Here is a 19,470-nt window from a genome sequence, read left to right as displayed (position 1 = left end):
CTATTTTTGTGGAAATTGAACTGCATTAACTAATTGCCTCTTTTATTTCTGTCTTTGATAATGTTCCTGTTTGATTCTGATGAAATCTGCTGCAGTCATTTTAACTCGAAAAATCCTAATCCCACTACACTAACTAGTTCCACATTTGAAAGACAGCCTGTCTAGAGTAACTTGTCAAGAATGTAGCATTCTTTCTTTTTTTTTAAGATTTATTTGGGGCGCCTGGGTGGCTCCGTGGGTTAAGCCTCTGCCTTTGGCTCAGGTTGTGATCCCAGGGTCCTGGGATCGAGCCCCACGTCGGGCTCTCTGCTCAGCGGGGAGCCTGCTTCCTCCTCTCTCTCTCTCTCTCTCTCTCTGTCTGCCTCTCTGCCTATCTGTCAAATAAATAAATAAAATCTTAAAAAAAAAGATTTATTTATTCATGTTAGAGAGAGAGAATGCGAGCAGGGACAGGGGCATAGGGAGTGAATCTCCAGCAGACTCTGAGCTGAGCACGGAGCGTGATGTGGGGCTCAGTCTCACGACCCCGAGATCATGACCTGAGCTGAAACCAAGACTCCAACACTTAACTGACTACACCACCCAGGTGCCCCAAGGATGTAGCATTCCTAAAGCTGGGCAGAATCTCTATATAGGCCAAGAACCTAACTCAGGGCTTCCATATGATAGGCAGAGCTATGATTGTACAACTCCAGTGGTTATTCTTGGCTTCGTGGTACCCCAGGCATGATCTTTGCATAGCATGTGATGTGATCTGTGCTGCCTGGAGTGGGGTGCTGTGTGTTGGCCATGTTGATATCTAGTGGGTGGAGGATGGCCAATGAGATGTAGTTCTAGCTATGTAGAGTAGAGGTCATGGTGCGGCTTTCTCTGTTTTTTCTGTACCCTCATTGCCCTCCAGGTCTTAGCTTGTTTGTAATTCTCAGGCTGTGGATACTTGCTATAATCTGGAAAAAGGCCTTCTGAATTAGTAAAAGAATAAGAATGTTACATTGGTGTATTTTAAATAGGAAAACCTTTTTCAGGTCTTAAATCTAGCCAATTTAGACAACGGATGTTCTTGTAGATATTTCATAAAGGTGTAGGCTAGAATTGTGTGAGTTCAATAGATTTTTATGACTATAACATTAGATTTATTGTAGAAAATTTAGAAATTAAAAAAATAAATAAAATGAAATAATTGCATATGCTTCCAGAACAATGTATATGTCTGTGTCTGTAATATCTGTAGAAAATGTTCATAACAACTTGTTTTTAGGCTTTTAATAATGTTTATTGATACCTGAAGAAATCTGTCCATAAAAATAAAACTTATCTACTATTTGAAAAAAAAAAAAAAAGAAAATTTAGAAATTATGAAGGTGAAAGCTAAAATCACCAGAAATCTTGGGGTACCTGGGTGGCTCAGTCAGTTAAGCATCTGCCTTCAGTTCAGGTCATGAGCCCAGGGTCCTGGGATCAAGTCCCATGTGCAGCTCCCTGCTCAGTGGGGAGTCTCCTTGTCCCTCTCCCTCTGCCGCTCCCCCTGCTTGTGTTTTCTCTCTGTCAAATAAATAAAATCTTTTAAAAAAATAATAAAAATAAAATTACCAGTAATCTCAGTAGTCAACATTTTAATTGCTTCTTTTAGGCTAGTTTTTTTCTTTGTATGGAAGGGAAAGGGGATGTGGGTGAGCACTTTTGAATCTTCTATCTTAATTAAATATTTTCCTGTGTTATTCTAAACATTTGTGTACCATCTTATTGCCTATATAAATATCCCACAATATAACCATTCAGTAATTTAATTAATTATAGATCCAGTTTTAGATACTTAGTTTTTTCTAGCTTTTAGTTATTTCACATTTTATTTAGTCCAGATTTTAAGCCTTTTTATCCCTGTCTACTCTTAATACATTGTACCCATCTTTGTAGGGTAACTGCTTTGGTATGTATTGTTGTGTCTTCTGTTTTCAATGTGGTCAGCCCAGTCCATCAGAATGGCTTCGAATGTGGTTTCTGTGACTAGAGGAAATACATTCCCCAAATCCTCTTGTTAAAGATGTTTCTTTTACTCTTAATGAAGGCTGAAGATAAACTTCATTCCAATCTCTTAAGCTAAGAGAAATACACAAATCTTACCTGTTGTTTTTTTTTTAAGAAGTATTCTTTTTTTTTTTTTTAAGAATTTATTTATTTATTTGACAGACAGAGATCACAAGTAGGCAGAGAGGCAGGCAGAGAGAGAGGTGGAGGCAGGCTCCCTGCTGAGCAGAGAGCCCGATGCGGGGCTTGATCCCGGGACCCTGGGATCATGACCTGAGCTGAAGGCAGAGGCTTAACCCACTGAGCCACCCAGGCGCCCCAAATCTTGCCTGCTTTTAAAAAATCTTCACCTCTCCTCCCTTAATAAGACTTAATTCCTTTATTCTGGTTGTGAGAGAGGCAGAGTACGAGGTACCAGCCTTTGAGAGCACTTGGAGTTGAAGACCGTGGGATGAATTATGCTCACCATTTAGTCATTCTAAAGTTGTGTAGGTTTGATTAAAGATAAAAAGTAGTACTTTCATAATTTCAGAAATGAAAACTGTATTATTAAAATATATAGAAAAGCAGGATGAAACAAATCTGTATGTAGCATAGTCATTGCTGGTTATAATAAATACAGTTCTCTTAATTCTGGAGTGTGTTTGGATGGAGGAAAGAGGGAACAAATTTGATTTTAACATTAGGTTTTGTTTGAAAAAATTAGAAAGTGACTTAAAATAAAACTTTATTCATTTGCCAGACTTTTCTTTAGTGTTTACAGCGTTCCAGGTACTGTTTTGATTAGTGAAAAATTTTGAATGAAAAAGCAATGTAAAGATTAACCAAAATGTTACAGTTGATATAGTTTTCCCAAAATGTTACTGTTCTTAATCCTGGCACTCTCAGTTTGGTTCATCATACTTCCCAGAGCATGCTTGGAAATATATTTAGGCAGATGTAAAAGTACCTTTTTAATGGTCTGTCTGTCTCCTGCAGAGATCTAAGGAAGTCATAAACACTGGGGCTATTCCTAATACTAAAATACAAGCCATCAACCGGGGACTTAAAAGAAAAAGAAAACTCGGTAAGCCCTTTCTTCATTGTGCTTAGGGATGTGCAATGGGATTTTAAATAGATTCTCGAGAAGTTGCCAGATCTGTAAATCGGTCATCCAGAGCGGAATGAAAGTGGGTGATTGTTGATGGCAAAACTGCAAGTGAGTGTCTTTAAGCATATCCTGTTTTCATCCTGCTTACCGTTGCGAGTTGCTTTTCAAGTGGAGCAACTATTATGCAAAAAATAATGGAGTGTATTCCTTCTTATCTGTTGGCACGTTTCTGTTCTTTTGATCTATTCAGAATATGATTTTTCTGTGCTTTTAAAGAAAAATGCTTACTTTCTGAAATTATTCAAGTATGGAATTGTCAGGTTAGGCAAGTTTAACGTGATGTTCAACATTTTTTTTTTTTTAAGATTTTATTTATTTATTTGACAGAGAGAGATCATAAGTAGGCAGAGAGGCGGGCAGAGAGAGAGGAAGGGAAGCAGGCTCCCTGCTGAGCAAAGAGCCGGATGCCAGGACCCTGAGATCATGGCCTGAGCCGAAGGCAGAGGCTTAACCCACTGAGCCACCCAGGCGCCCCTGATGTTCAACTTTTAGAAACCCATTTCTCACACTCAATTTTGAACACACCCTTTTAAAATAAGAAAATTATTTTCCTTAAAATAATCTTAGCAGGGGTGTGCTCTGAAAGGTAATCTACTTCATTAATCCAGTGAGTACATATAATTAGTCATGATTGAGAATAATCTGAGGTAAAGTCTAACTGATGCTTTTTATTTCTGTGACTACGTAGGGCCAGGTTCTCCAGTTCGAAAAAGGCTAATGATAGGGGGGAATCTTGTAGGTGAGGAAGCTTTGAGGATGCACACACATGAAATACAGATCTATCAGTGTTTGTGAAATATCTCTATGAAATACATTGTTATTCTTAGATGAATAACAGACAGAAAACCTAAATGCTAACTTTTGTTTCTGTTTAACCTTTAATAGTGACTATTTTTGTTAGGCTAGAAGCTGGTTACTTTTTAATTACATTTTATTAGAGTAGAACTTTATTAATTTGGATGTGACTTAAGTAACTAAAATGTAGAGTTTCAACTTAAATTGCTGCAGGAAATCTAGGTGCTTCAAAGTAGCTGTTAAGTGCCTTACATTCAACTTCTTTGACACGGCTTAGTTTCTAAGACTGTAAAATGAGAATGTTAATACCATTTGCTATGGAAAATAGAAACTCTGAATTTAGAATATGCCTCACCAGTTGCAAGAGCGGGGTTCTGGAAGAAGAGTGCACACGGGTACAGTTTGAAGAGTTTTGCTCAACTTCAGAATGCATCAGAAGTAGAGGTTTTCTCCTTTACTCATCTATGACCCAAGAAACTGAGGTAGTGAGCGGGGAGAGAAGTAGGAGCCCTGTGCAGGGGAGGGGGATCTTGGAGTCCTAGTGACAGACTTCATAGGCTAAGTGTAAAAGGTGCAGATTTTGTGTTTTTCAGAGAGTCGTAGTATTTATCCAGCAGGGAGGAGTAAAATATTAGGCTCTTAACAGATTCTAATATTTTCTTTACCTTGTAGTTCTCTTTAAACAAGTAGCTCTGGCTGTGGTGGTGGCACATTTCTTCACAGTCTCTTAGGGTTACTCTGAGGATTAAAGAAAATAACCTATTTAAAATACCTACTGCGTACCTGATGCCCAGGCAGAGCTCAGTAAGCGTTAGTCTCCTTGCTTCCGGTGTCTCCCTGTAGCCTAGAACTATTTCCAGAAAAGCAGAGTGCCGTTGAGCAGTTTACTTTCTCTGAGTGTTCTCACTGCCCTTTCCTACACTCCTGGACCATCAGATCTTGGCTTTTGTTCATTCATTCTCCAAATACTCATTGTTCCCGTACTTTGTGAGTTGAAACAGAGGAGGGGAGAAGCAGAGGCTGAGTATTGAGCGTTCTTTCCCTTAGGATTCTGCGGGGTATTGTCCAGTACAATACATTTCATTGTCCGGTACATACTATTAAAACTTACTTCATTTTTTAACTTGGTGACTATTCATTTTTCTGCCTTTTATGTTAATATTTCAGAAAAAATTGTAGATAATTTAAAATATTTCAAATCTGAAAAATTATAAAAATGGGGTTTAGCTTTAGCATTTGTGTCCATATTTGCTGGATTGGAAACAGAAGATTATAAGGATGGAAATCCTATTCAGGAATATAAAACACTTAGAGCTGTATTGTGTAAAACACAGTTGTAACTCTGTAGTAGCATGTAATAAGTAGGAGTACAAGTGTCTGAACCGTGTTATCTGTCCTCTAGAGAAAGGCTGGGATTGGTATGTGTGTGAAGGTTTTCAGCAGATACTTTATCAACAAGCAGAAGCCTTAAAGACCCTTGGAGTAGGCCCAGAATTAAAGGTAAGTCCATTGTGCCTGGATGCAGTCTTACGTTTTGTTTGAAGAACAGTAAGATTTAGAGTGAAACTAAGGAGAAAAGTAGGATTATCAGTAATGATACTAGGACTCCTGGAGGAATCATCTTTTCTGATGTTTTTGCTTTACTCCTTTCATTAGATTGATAATTCTCAGAGTGTGTTCTACAGGGTATTAATAAGCAAAGAACCAAAAGAAAATAAAAAGGTTTTAATCTTCAGATAATTAGGAAACATTAAGTTAAATAAAGTAAAACAAATAACTTTGCAGACATTTTGGTGTCTTTTATTGTTAATGTGCTTGTTTGATTTCCAAGGGAATGTAGTATCCAGTATTCACAACTTGAGAACAAAGTCCTTTAGTGTGGTATATACGTGCGTGCATGGCATTGATCAGGATTTTGAGTTCCAGAATGTGCTTTGGGGAGTGATAGATTAGGCCAGTGGTTCTCAATCTTGAATGTATACCAGAATCACCTAAACACAAGTTACTGAACCTCATTCTGGAGTTTCCGATTCAGTAGGTCATTTCTAACAAGTTCCCAGGTGACACTGATGCTGCTGGTCCAGGGACCACACTTGGACTTTGCTGCCCCTCCAGAGTACCACAGTATCCCTGCTGTTGTGTGAACTTCATGTTCCTTCATCTGGTTGAAGCCATTTCAGGAATTGTTTAGAAAGCCAGTTGGTTCTCGTATACTCGCTTTGTACCCATTATTGGAAACCGGGTGCGAAGAGAGCCAGCCTAGTTGGAGAGAGGGTTTTACGCATGTGTAGAATGAGTAAACATGAAATGATAGGACAGTGTGCTCATAAGTGACATTAAGGGCAAAAAGAGAAGGTAGAAAGATCAATGTGGATTGAAGTCATCAAGGAAAGATTTGTAAAGGAGCCTTTGTTGTTCAAACCAGTGTTTGGGGCAAGCCAGCAAGAATGCCCTCTAGAATGATGCATGGCCCAGGAGGACTCTGGGCCTACCCTGAGAGGTATTATAGGATTTAAAAATACAAAAACATGAGTGGGGCACCTGGGTGTCTCAGTTGGTTAAAAATTCAAAAATGTGAGAGACCAGTTGGCACCCACAGTGGTGATCTGGGGGTTTGTGAAATCTGGGGGTTTCTTTCAAGTTATCCTATGTTATAAATGCTTTGTAATTTATAGTTTCATATAGTTATACCAACCAACTAGAGTAGGGTTTACTCCTATATGGTTTTCTACCCACTTTATCAGTGTTAATCCCAGAAACAGTTCTGTCTAAAATTAGCCAATGATCATAACTGTTTAGACCTGGCCATTTAAATGGCACAGGAATGGCATTATGCTAAGAACACAGGGTTTTCTATTTATTGGGTGGGTCATTTTGGCCAATTTACTCAGTTCTTCAGTGGTAGAATGGAGATGGTAGCTCTCTTGCAGTGTTGTGTTCGAAATAATGGATACCTCATACCTAGTAGGTGATGAATAAATAGAAAAGTTGTTTTGTTATCTTATTTTACTTCCACTTGGACCCCATAGCAGCTTTGCCTCTAATTAGAAGTGTGGTCATATAGGAGTTGCCTTCTTTCTCTCATTCTTAATATGCTAAACTTACAAAAGGAAGGGATTCAACTAGGTGATCTGTTTGGCTCTTCTTTAAAAATCTAAGATTATGAAGAATTTATTCAGTGTTTCCCATGTACCTGATTTTGTGATGATAATTCTTTTTAAGAAATGTAAGTAGGAAGGTAAGAAGACATTTAGATGGAGGGCAGTGTATAAAGTGTAAGTGGTCTGGATGGACCAGTGTGCTTGCCATAATCACTACTCATTTCCCTTCTACCTTAGGATGAAGTTTTGCGTAACTTTTGGAAGCGCTACCTGCAGAAGAGCAAGCAGGCCTATTGTAAGAACCCGGTTTATACCAGGGGAAGGAAAGCTACGGTAAGTCAGGAGTGAGAAGCGGGATGAAAAGCCGTTTCTGGTGTGACGCAGAGATGAAGACCGGTCTAGTCTCATCTGGATTCATGATGTCAGAGAATTGTCAGGGAAGAGGTTTCTCTTGTAGTCCAGAAGGAAAGGGTCACTGAGCTAATCACTGGAATTAATTTTGACTTCTTATTTGACTAGTTGAAACACATTTATAGTTAACTTCTAAATAGAAGCTTAAGGACTTTCCATGAACTGTAGTATTAAAAAATTTTTTTTGCACGTTTTTCCTTTTGCTTGGAATACTCACTTACCTGGTATTTCATGACACAGCTCAGTTATCTCTGCTCAGCAGGCTTTATGTGAAGAAAAATAAGTCTGGATGCCTCACCACCCGCTCCCACCGCTCCCAGAGCATTTACGTTATTAGTTTTCTTTTAACTGCGTTATGGATGTGCTGTGGGACATTTCATTGAGGGTACGGGAAGATTCTGCCTCTGAGAAAGGCATGATTGATAAACTGCTATGTTTGATGTGTGGTACTTACTCTCCAGGGCTGAGAAGAGATTCTGAATCTATTTGACATACATTTCTTAAGAGCTTGGAGATGTGGCCCAGTGGATCCTTGTTTGGTTGGAGTCACCTGGGTTCCACATGCAGAGCTGAGTGATCCAGGCCTGAGAAGTCCGGGTCTGAGTGAAAGGAATAGGTCCCGAGAAGGAGAAGTTTAGAGCAGCGGAGCCACGTGAGAGAGAATGATGGAAGGGGCACTGACCTAAGCAATTCGTGTAGGAAACTTCCTTTTTGTACCTGGTACCGTGCATTTAAATAAACTCCAGAGGAATAACTTGAACAGACAATTTTATAGTGATGAAGTTATGAAATACCATCCTCTCTTGATGCAGGAGGCGGGTGCTGCTCAGGAAAACAAAAGATGCCATGTGGGTCTTAGGTTGACACTTCGAAAGAGAAAAGAAAAGAAAAGAAAGAGCCATCCAGGCTGTTAAGAATCTGATCTTGGGGCACCTGGGCAGCTCAGTCGGTTAAGCATCTGCCTTCTGCTCAGGTCATGAGCCCAGCATCCTGGGACCGAGGCCCAGGTCAGTCTCCCCGCTCAGTGGGGAGTCTGCTTCTCTGTCTGCCATTCCCCCCACTTGTGTATGTGTGTGCGTGCGCACGTGTGCACGTGCTCTCTCTCTCTCTGTCAGATAAATAAATCTTTTTTAAAAATTTTTATTTCTTTTTTTATGAAGTATGGGTCATCTATTTTATTAGTGTTCTCCATTGGAATTAAAATAAAAATCCATTAAAATCCTAGAGGAGAACACAGGCAGCAACCTCTTCGACCTCTGCTGCAGCAACTTCTAGATAGACACGTCTCCAAAGGCAAGGGAAAGAAAGGCAAAAATGAACTATTAGAACTTCAGCAAGATAAAAAGCTTTTGCACAGTCAACAAAACCAAAAGATAGCTGACAGAATGGGAGAAGAGTTTTGCAATTGTCTTATCAGATAAAGGGCTAGTATCCAAAATCTGTAAAGAACTTACCAAACTTAACACCCAAAGAAAATAATCCAATTGAGAAGTGGACAGAAGACATGAACAGACCTTTCTGCAAAGAAGGCATACAGTTGACCAACAAACTCATGAAAAAAATGCTCAACATCACGCCATCAGGGAAATACAAATGAAAACCACAGTGAGATACCACCTCATGCCAGCCAGAATGGCTAAAATCACTAAGTCAAGAAATGACAGATGTTGGTGAGGAAGCAGAGAAAGGGGAGCCCTCTTACACTGTTGGTGAGAAGGCAAGCTGGTGCAGCCACTCTGGACAACAGTATGGACGTCCCTCAAAAAGTTGAAAATAGAGCTACCCTACCACCCAGCAATCGCACTACTAAGGATTTACTGCAAAGATAAGAATGTAGCGATCCGAAGGGACACCTGCACCCTAATGTTTGTAGCCTCAGAGTGTCCACAATAGCCAAACGATGGAAAGAGCCCAGATGTCCATCAACAGATGAATGGATAAAGAAGATGTGATTTATATATACAACAGAATATTATGCAGCCATCAAAAAATGAAATCTTGCCATTTTTAACGAAGTGAGTGGAAGTAAAGGGTATTATGCTCAGTGAAATAAGCCAATCAGAGAAAGACAGTTATTGTATGATCTCATACATGGAATTTAAGAAACAAAACAGGATCGTAGGGGAAGGGAGGGAAAAATAAAACAAGATGAAATCAGAGAGGGAGACAAGCCATTAGAGATTCTTAATCATAGGAAACAAAGTGAGGGTTGCTGAAGAGGAAGGGGCGGGCAGGTGGATGGGGTAACTGGGTGATGGACATTAAGGAGGACACGTGATATAATGAGCACTGGGTATTATATAAGACTGATGAATCACTGAACTCTACCTCTGTAACTACCAATACACTATATGTTAATTAATTGAATTTAAGTTAAAAAACGACTTAAAAAAAAAGAAACTTAGTCTTCTCAAATATTCAGTAATTCCTTCATGCTTCGAATGTGACTGAACCAAGAATAGTAAGAGGCCTGCATCTGAATCCTGGCTCCAGTGCTGTGACTTGTGTGATCTTGGGTGAGATAAATTACTTAACACTCCCAGAAAAAATGAACAAGCGATTATTAAAAATCAGGGTAGGATAAGGGAGATGGAAAATGGGGTGGCAGGAAAGGGTGTTATTTGTGGTGTGATCAGGGAATCTTAGGTGAGAGCGAGCCATGGGGATATCTTGGGGAAGAAATGCAGAATTTCAGGCCTCCCCCAAACCTACTGATTTAGAATCTGCATTTTAACACAGTTCCTAGGTGGTTCCTGTGCACACTAAAGTTTGAGAAGCCCTCTTCCAGATAAGACATGGTGGTGGCTGGGATAAGATGGTAGCAGTGGAAGTGATAAGGGCTAGGATTCCAGATAAACTTTGGGTCGGGTCATCAGAATTTCCTGATTGGTTGGATATAGGGTGTGAGAGAAAGAGAGGAGTCATCAAGGATAACTTAAGTTTGGGGCCTCATACAACCCAAGTGGGAAGGGAAGAGCTATAGTTTGATTTTTGACAAGTTAAAATTGAGACAGCTGCTGGACATCTGAGAGGACATTCCAAGTACTTAGATTTCCAGGTCTTCAATTCAGGAGAGAGGACTGTGTTAGAGATAAAAATTTGGATGTTGTTAATGTATGTTATAATTTCTCACATCTCAAATGCCATTGTTTGGAAGATGCTCCATTATTTTAAATATCCCCAAGAATGAAAATAACGGTGCACATCAAACTGTGACATGCCATTGGTTATAAGATACACCCTGATGTCAAGGACACTAATATATGGGGGAGGGGCAGTGCATTTTAGAGTCGAAAACAACATAGTAGGTGGTGTTTAAAGTCAAAAGATCAGATGACGTCACTGAGGAATGAAGATAGAGAAGGGGACCAAGTTCTGAGCTCTGGGTTCCTCTGGGATGAAGATGTCTGGGATAAAAGCAAAAGTCTGAGGAGCAACTGGTAAGTTAGGAGGAAGCCTGGAGAGTGAGAGGGCGTTCTGGAATCCAAGGAACAAAGTGTTTCAAGAAGAGAGAAGTAATTAACCTTGAAATGCTGCCGCCTGGTCGGGAAGGAGAAGGGCTAAAAATGGATGAGCAGAGCAGTGGAGTCGCAAGTGTGATTAGAATGAGGCTTAAGATAGACCGAGAAGAGAGAAAGTGGGGACAGCGAGTCTGGATAACTCTTCCAAGGCAGTTTGCTGCAAAGAAGTACAGAGAAATTATATTGTAGCTGGAGTCAAGGAAAGTTTTTTTTTCTTTTAAGTGGGATAAATAATAGCGTATTTGTGTACTGATAGAAATAATACAAGAGAGAAGAAATTCTCAATGGGGAAAGGGAAAATAGAAATGAGGGATAAGCTTTGAGTAGAGAGGGTGGGATTGGGTGCCCAGAGGGGGAAACTGGCTTTTTTTTTTTTTTTAAGATTTTATTTATTTATTAGTGTACATGAGTGGTGGGGAGGGGCAGTGGGAGAGGGAGACGCGGGCTCTCAACTGAGCAGGGAGCCCCATGTGGGGCTTGATCCCAGGATCCTGGGATTATGACCTGAGCCGAAGGCAGACGCTTAACCAACCGAGCCACCCAGGCGCCCTGAAACTGGCTTTTTAGATGGCAGCTTGGATAGTCCACCAGAAGAATCGGACAGAGAGTAGATTATGTGGTCAGGTTCCTGGCAGTTGGTTGCTTGCCTAAGCTTGTGGACATTTTCTTCTACAGTTGCTTCAGATTTCTCAAAGATGACACAAGTATTTCATCCCTGATTTTTTTTTTTTAAATTTATTCTCTTGTGAGTTTCCTTAACATGAATTTTACCTCCTCTTGATAAGATTGAGTTTCCCGGTCTGTATGGCTGATGATGTGGCTTTTTAACTGTGACCAGTTTCCCCAAGGTTATGTCAGCTAATGAGGCCTTTAGGTAGCCAGCCAGCCGACCTTTCTTAGGAACACTCTGACCACCATTTCAACAATACACGTGTGAAAAATTAAACAATGGTATCAGTGTGTTTGTCAATTAAATGTTATAAATAGTAAAGTACCACAGGAGTTCAGAGAATTGAGAAGTCATTGAAGAAGAGTTGGTTGGAAAGACTGCATGATACAGTAAATAATGGATTGGAGAGAAAGAGAAGAAAGGATAGTCCAGGCAGGAGAAATGGAAGTAGCAAAGATACAAAGTGAAAATTCCCAGGTAGGCTCAGTGAAGAGAAGCCAGCAGTGTGCCGGAGTCATTATAGATGTTTTTATTGGTGTAGCTACTAGGGCTACAAGAGGGAGTTAGGGCTAGTTAGAGGGAGAAGGAAGCCTGATGTGTCTGCTGGAAGCCTGTTACCTTGCTCACCCTTGTCTGCAGACATTTTCCAGGAGCAGCCTGGAAAGCCAGGAGCACAGTATAGAGGTAAAACTCTTTTAGTCTTAGGAACATGGCAAATGTTCTCTAGAGTAGTTTATTTTATGGTGTTTCAGTTGGGCAGGACTTGGTAGCTCGTGGAAATGAATTGCATTTTAAATTCCAATGGAATAATTTTATGTGTGTTATTTTGCAAATAGGTATTAGAAGATAACCCAAGTCATTCAGACTGGGATAGTGAGCCTGACCCGCTGAGTGACTTTAGCTGCCCTTCTGTTGTTGAAAGTGGACCAGACTCTCAGCTCGACGGTCACACTCAGAAGCCTTTCCCCATCAGCAAAGCATCGCAATCAGGTAAAAATGAGAATCAGACTATCTAGAATTTTAAAGCTGGTAATGCCCCTTAAAAATAGTTTAGTCCAATCTTTTCATATTCTAGGGAAAGAAACTTGGCCTGGCAAAAAGAATAATTTGCTAAATCATTTGGCTGAAAGATAGGTAAATTAAATGAAATCTTAGTGCAATTTTTAAAAACGTACATTGTTTCCATGTGAGTATTTTTGTGTAATTTTTAAAGGAACTTAAATAATACGTGGATCCAGAGAGAAGAAAGCTCGCACAACAAAGATCGTATATGTGTGAGCTCAGAATTTTCAAAGAAAAGTTGCAATAGAAAGATGACAGATCTTAGTCATATGGTGAGATAGGTAAGCGTCAAAGACGGTATGTCCAATTTTTAAGCATAGACTAAAGCAAAACTTACCATATTGTGTGTATGTGTGTGAATTTTACTTTCTGATTTAACTCCATAATCTAAAATAGATAAGGAGTATATTTAAGGTAACAGATATAGACCTTCTCAAGGCATTTATTCATGATTTTCATTGTTTCCACACTACATTTTTTTTTTTTTTAAACATGATGGAAAACAGACCTCAGAGAACAGACCAGGCTCTTACTATAGATTACTAGAATCTTGATGCATGCTGACGGGGTTCTTTGGGAAATAGCTTCCAAACTGTCTGGTGTTAGGGATTGTGGAAATCTGGGTTGTGTGGTTATGTAACATTTTCAGCAAAACATTTTTTGTATGATTGCTGCTTTGCAGGCCCCTTGCCCTCCAAAGAGTAAAAATTCCTTTTATCAGTATATCCGCATTACTTGCTGGACTGCACAGTGACACAGATATCAGATAAGTTACTTTCTGTGTCCAAAGAAGTAAAGGACGTAGGATCACAGAATGATTGGGCAGCAGTGAATCTTCAGTTTCTGGCTCCGTGCTCTCAGGCTGGCCCCAGCTCACGCTGTCCCCGACAACTAGGACTCTCAAATCATCCGAGCCTTTTAGAGCGTCATGATTGTTTACCTGTGTTAAGTTTTCGTTTGTGTGTTTGTTTTTTAGTAAATGAGGATCCTTAGAGCTTTATTTTATTTTGTACATTTAGAGTAACTACGAATGTAACCCTTACTTCAAAAATCTAAAATACAAAATAGTCAAAGGAAAAATCACCGGTTATTGTGTCATCCAAAAATAACCACGTTGCTGTGGTAGATCATTCCAGAAAGTTTTTTATTCACATATATAGAGAGAAAAAAGGAGTTTTATTATTTGTTTTTATAAAAATGTGTGCTATTTCTTCATTCCTAACATTTTTTAATCAAAATCCTCCATGCATGTAATTAAAAAATGTTTATAAAGCTTGTTACGAAAAGATTATAGTCCCTTGTTCACCTAAATGTGCCATTCCTAAGAGGCATTCATTTTCAGCTCTTCTGCAGCTTCCATAGCTCTGTAGCACATGCTTATGGTACTACATCTTGATTTCTGCTTTTGGACATTAGCTATTAAATTCCCATGATGAAAGATGAAGTCTTCGCTCTTTCACACGATCCTCGCTGCCTGCCCCTCTCCCCATGTAGTCACCAGCACACAATTGTGCATTTTTTTCTTTTCTTTTTTCTTAAGATTTTTTTTTTTTTTGACAGAGAGAGATCACAAGTAGGCAGCAAAAAGGCAGAGAGAAGAGGGGGAAGCAGGCTCCCTGCTGAGCAGAGAGCCTGATCAGGGAGCCTGATGCGGGGCTTGAATCCAGGACCCTGAGACCATGACCTGAGCTGAAGGCAGAGGCTTAACCCACTGAGCCACCCAGGCGCCCTTATGATTACATTTTCTGTATATATTTTTGTTTTCCCAGAGTCGATAATTATCTTGTTACTTGTTTAGTTTTCTATTTATTTTATTACCAATCTATAATTTATTACTCGTGTGTCTCCATATTTCCTCCCAGTTCTGAAAATGTCCCAAATTCTGAGATATTCTACCAGTTTCATATTCTGGAAGAAGTCTTTGTGGAACTTCTGACCTACTCTAATCTATAATGATATATCACTAGACCTATGACCCAGCTATCTTTGGGATCTCTTTACCAACATCCTGAAGATTCTCTTACCACTCTTTTGTTAAATTCCTTATTTCCTTGACTGTGTTTCATCTTTTCCTGGTTTACTCCCTTGTTTTTGTGGTACATCTTTTCTTATTTTACTGAGGATATTAATATGATATTGATAATATTTCCCCTTGACTTGAATCTTTTGTTCTCTGCTTTTTGTATTAGAGGGTTTCTTCAAATGTTTATGAGCCTAATATGGCTAGTCTTCTTAAGAATGGAGACTAAAAACTGAGTGGAAGCCTTATACCCGCAGTGAGTTTTGTCAGTTGTGCTGTGCATGATCTAGCTGGACTATTTTCTTAGCAAGCCTCCAGCATTATCATCTTTAAATCTTTTCCCCCTGAGCTGGTAGGATTTTCAAGAGAAATCTCTTTGAGTCATCTGTTTGGAGGGTGTAATGCTGGCTGTTCTAGGAACCAGGTGGGTAGAAGGCCTGCGCGGGGGAGTGTGGGGCTTGGGGGCTGTCTCGGTACTCAGTATGTACACTTTCACTTAATCTTCCTGTTTTTAATAATGTACCCTATTCTCAACTGTGTGTATGATTGACATGCCCTATTCCAGAGACCTTTTGTTTTACCTTCTCTAGAGGAGAAATTCCCAATTTTCTTCCCAGATTGGCAGGGAGGGGGGCAGTAGCGGGGGAGGCAAGCATTTGTTGCACGGAGTTGGGGCAGGAGTCTGAGCCTCTGACTGCTTCCCAGTTAACTCTTGGGCAATCTTTCTGGTGTTAGACCTACTTTCACCCAATTTCCAGGGTTTAACCAATTCTGGAGCTTTCTTCTTTCTTTAGACACCCCCAGGGGAAAGTTACATTGGCTTATGGTTTTCCCTTCTGCTGGCTTTGAATCCAGCTTTCTTGACACTGCTAAAGCAATAATTACCTGTACATATGCTTTCCAGCTTTTAAAATTTTATTGCTGTTGTCTTCCTTCTCCATGTTATTTGTTCTTGAGTTTATGTCTATTTTTTAAAAATTCCTGTATAATTGTTGTAGTGAGACAGAGCAGAAGCTACTATGTGTTTTCAATCTGCCATCTTCACTGGAAGCTGCCATACATTGGAGAGCCTCTTTCTCTCATTTTATGTGTGTGTGTATATATATTTATATGTATATGTATATATACACACATATATATATATATGGAAGCCTTTATATATATAGATTTTTCTGATATAATACCTTGTTGATATCTGCGTCTTTGTAAATTCTTTAAAAACAGTCGTCCTCAAACTTAACATTCCTCAGAATCTCCTGGAGGCCTTGTTAGAGCACAGATTGGTAGGCTCAATAATTTGTAGCTCTGATAAGTTTTCAGGTGATGCTAATGCACCTGGTCTAGAGACTGTACTTTGAGAACCACCGACTTAAGCACTGAGTGAATTGGTATGTAGTTTTCCATTGTGTAGAGTTACTTATTTAAATTTCTACTCCTGTCGGTTTGGTCATTTTAAATTTGTTTCATATTATAAACGGTACTGCCGCAACATGCCTTGACCTTGAATCTTTGCATGTTTTATTTATTTATTTGTTTTAAAGATTTTATTTTATTTGTTTGTCAGAGAGGGAGAGAGAGAAACCAAAAGCAGGGAGAGAGGTAGAGGGAGACGTAGACTCCTCGCTGAGCAGGGAGCCCAATGCAGGACTCAATCCCAGGACCCCAGGATCGTGACCTGAACCCAAGGCAGATGCTTAACCTACTGAGCCACCCAGGCTCCCTCTTTGCACGTTTTAAAAATCTTTTCACTCTGGTGAAAATCTTGAACCGCTGGCCTCTTTGTCACCAAATATTTATTGGATTCCTCCTTCGTGCTAGAGCCTGCTTGGGGCCCTGGGGACACAGCAATGAGCAAGGTTGTCTGCCTTCAGGGTGCTTAGATTGTTGTAGGAGGAGCTGGACAGTAAGTGCACACATTTATTTAAAAGTTCAGTTATTGATAAATGCTATGAAGAAAGGATTTATAGGACTTGGAAAGGGGGATTTTGAGAAATAGTTTAGAGAGATTTGTCCAAGAAATCGTGGAGTCGCTTGGGGTCATTCTTAATCCTGCTCTCTACTTATCCTGCTTCTGGCTTTAAATACCAGCTACACGCTGATGACTCAGAAATTTCTGTCTCTAGATTCTCTTGTGACCTACAGATACTTTTTTTTTGAACTACAGATTTTTATATTCAATTATCTACTTACATATCCATTTGTACAGTTAATAGAATCTTGCACTTAACACATGCAATTCTAAAACCTTGATTTCTTTCATCAAACCTGCTCATTTGCCATCTCCCTTGTCTCAGTAAATGGCATTTTCATTCTGCTGGTTGCTAAGGCCCAAACTGTCAGGATCATACTTGTCTTCTTTTTCTCTCATACTTCATGTTCAGTCCACTGGCAAATTCTGCTGACCCTGGCTTCAAAATATGTCCAGATTCCAACTACTTCTCACCACCTGCACTGCCACCACTTCATTCCAAGTGCTTGTCATCACCGTCCTAGATGATAGTGTCCTGTGTCCACTCTTGCCCTCCTGTAGCTCCATTCTTCCTGCAGCAACCAGAGAGCTATTTAAAAATACAAATGAAATCAGGTTGTTCCTCTGTTTAAAACTCTCCAGAAACTTCTTACAGTATCCAGAATAAAATCCAAAGTACAGAACATGACCTACAAAGTCCTGTGTAATATGGTTTCTTTCTCGCTTTTATTTATTTTTATGTATTTTTGAGAGAGAGAGGGACAGAGGGAGAGAGAGAATCTTAAGCAGACTCCATACCCAGCACAGAGCCCCACATGGGGCTCGATCTCACAACCCTGAGATCATGACCTGAGCTGAAATCAGGAGTCAGATGCTTAACCAACTCAGCCACCCAGGCACCCTCTTACTCTCTTTCTTATATCATTTTCTACCACTTTCCCTTTACCCCTGATGCTCTCACCACACTGGCTTTCTTGCTGTTCTTCCCCCCCCCCGAAGATTTTAGTTATTCGGAGTGTGTGTGAGTGGGGGCAGGGACAGAGGGAGAGGGAGAGAGAATGTCAAGCAGACTCCACGCTGAGCTCGCAGCCTAATGCAGGCTGGATCCCTTGACCCTGAGACCATGACCTGAGCTGAAACCCAAGAGATGCTCAGATGCTCCACTGACTGAGCCACGCAGGCGCTGCCCCCCTCCCCCCCGCGATCCCCGCTCTCACTGTTCCTTTAAGTTCACTCCTGCTGATGGACTCGGTGTTCTTCCTGAGACTCTCAGGAGTTATTCTGAGTTCAGTCAGGTCTCCGCTTAGATGCTGTCTTCCCCAAGAGGCTTCACTGAGCACCCATATAAAGTCGCACCTGTCTCTTCTCTTCCCATCACTTTGTGTGCCCCTACATGGCTATTTTTCTGTGTGGCACTTACCACTGTCTGTCAGTTGTGATTTTTTTTCTATTTAGTGACCGTCTCCCATTACTAGAATGTAAGTTGGAAGGGATGTGAGACACTTCCCTGTCATTTCCCCAGACCTAGAATGGTGGCACAACAATGAGATGAGTGAGTGTTGAGTGAACGAACGAGGGCAAGTTATGTCCTATGGTTAGGGTGCTTGGAGGATGGGAGTGGGAGGAGGTGCTGCCCTAGTCAGTGTTTCGGAGAGCCTCTCCCACCTTCAGAGGGACATGTGGGGTAGGGCCTGCATCAAAGCAGTTACATACTTTTTGTTTTGCTTTGTAATTGTTTATTCTTGTATTTATTTGAAAAATTGTTCCTATTCACTCTAAAAAATTCAAGCAGGTCACATCCCTCTTTAGAATCTCTGGCCACTCCTCTCCTGTAAAGAACCAGTGATTACCTTTTTCGTTGATTTCCTCTAAGCCATCATTGCTGTTTATTGCCAAATTGTTCTTTTAAAGATTGTATCAGTTATAACTTGATTTTAAGATATTGAAAATGCTTCCTTGGATTCTTTTTGTCGTTTTCCTTCTTTTGTTGTCCAAACAGTTACTTGCACTTAAAAAAAAAATCTCTCTTTATCCGCTAAGAAACAGCATCCATCTGTTCTGGCTCTCTCGATGGAGTCGAATATTCGCTACGAAAGGAGAAGGGAATCGTGAAGATGACAGTGCCAAGGACACTTGCTTTTTGCTATCTGTCTTTACTGTGGCAGAGAGAGACGGTTACTCTTTCGGATCTTCTGAGGTAAGCTCGACCTCTTGTAGAATGATGTCTTTGCTGATTATCTGTGTGAACCAGGGGACAACCTTTGGATATCTTGAATTTTACAAGGCGTAAATTGAGGGAGAGACAGGAAAGATTGGGTAGCCTGAGTTCTAGTTCTGAAATGTAATCTTCTGGCCGGTAACTCATCTCCTTGGTTTCCTTATTCATGTAGTGAAATAATGGTATTTACCTTACACAGGATGTTGGAAGATTAATTATCTCATGTGAGATAATTATTGCGAGTCTAAAGACAAAAAGTGACACTTACATAGCTTAGTGGTAGTATTAAGTATTTTGCATTTCTAAGAGAAGATGAACAGATGAGCTTCCTGTTGGCAAATGGTCATTAGTAGCCCCACAGCAGCTTGCGCTGGTGTCGGTAAGAGCTACAGTGTAGGTTCTCTGTGTTTATAAGACAAACTGAGAACAAAAGTATTAGAAACCTGTTAGTGAATCGTCAGTATTTACTTTTTTTCAAGATAATTTACAGTATTTTATAGTTAATGAGTTAATTAGGGCATCATGTAT

The 19,470-nt window shown here is 40.1% G+C and overlaps 1 protein-coding gene across 1 annotated transcript in view; it reads left to right on the top strand.

The window, feature by feature from the left end:
- Positions 1–19,470, top strand: part of LOC111154086 (TATA-box binding protein associated factor, RNA polymerase I subunit B) — a 68,048-nt gene that overhangs the window by 3,586 nt on the left and 44,992 nt on the right. The window contains exons 3-7 of the mRNA XM_022513455.1: positions 3,004–3,091; positions 5,373–5,470; positions 7,309–7,404; positions 12,510–12,663; positions 18,765–18,921. Coding sequence (XP_022369163.1) covers positions 3,004–3,091; positions 5,373–5,470; positions 7,309–7,404; positions 12,510–12,663; positions 18,765–18,921 — 593 coding nt within the window. The remainder of the gene's footprint in view (positions 1–3,003; positions 3,092–5,372; positions 5,471–7,308; positions 7,405–12,509; positions 12,664–18,764; positions 18,922–19,470) is intronic.

This window comes from Enhydra lutris, unplaced genomic scaffold (assembly GCF_002288905.1).
Source record: "Enhydra lutris kenyoni isolate GAN:26980312 unplaced genomic scaffold, ASM228890v2 scaffoldscaffold35, whole genome shotgun sequence".
NCBI classification, from domain to species: domain Eukaryota; kingdom Metazoa; phylum Chordata; class Mammalia; order Carnivora; family Mustelidae; genus Enhydra; species Enhydra lutris.
The sequence above is the reverse complement of the archived record's forward strand: the minus strand, read 5'-3'. Positions and strand labels throughout refer to the sequence as shown.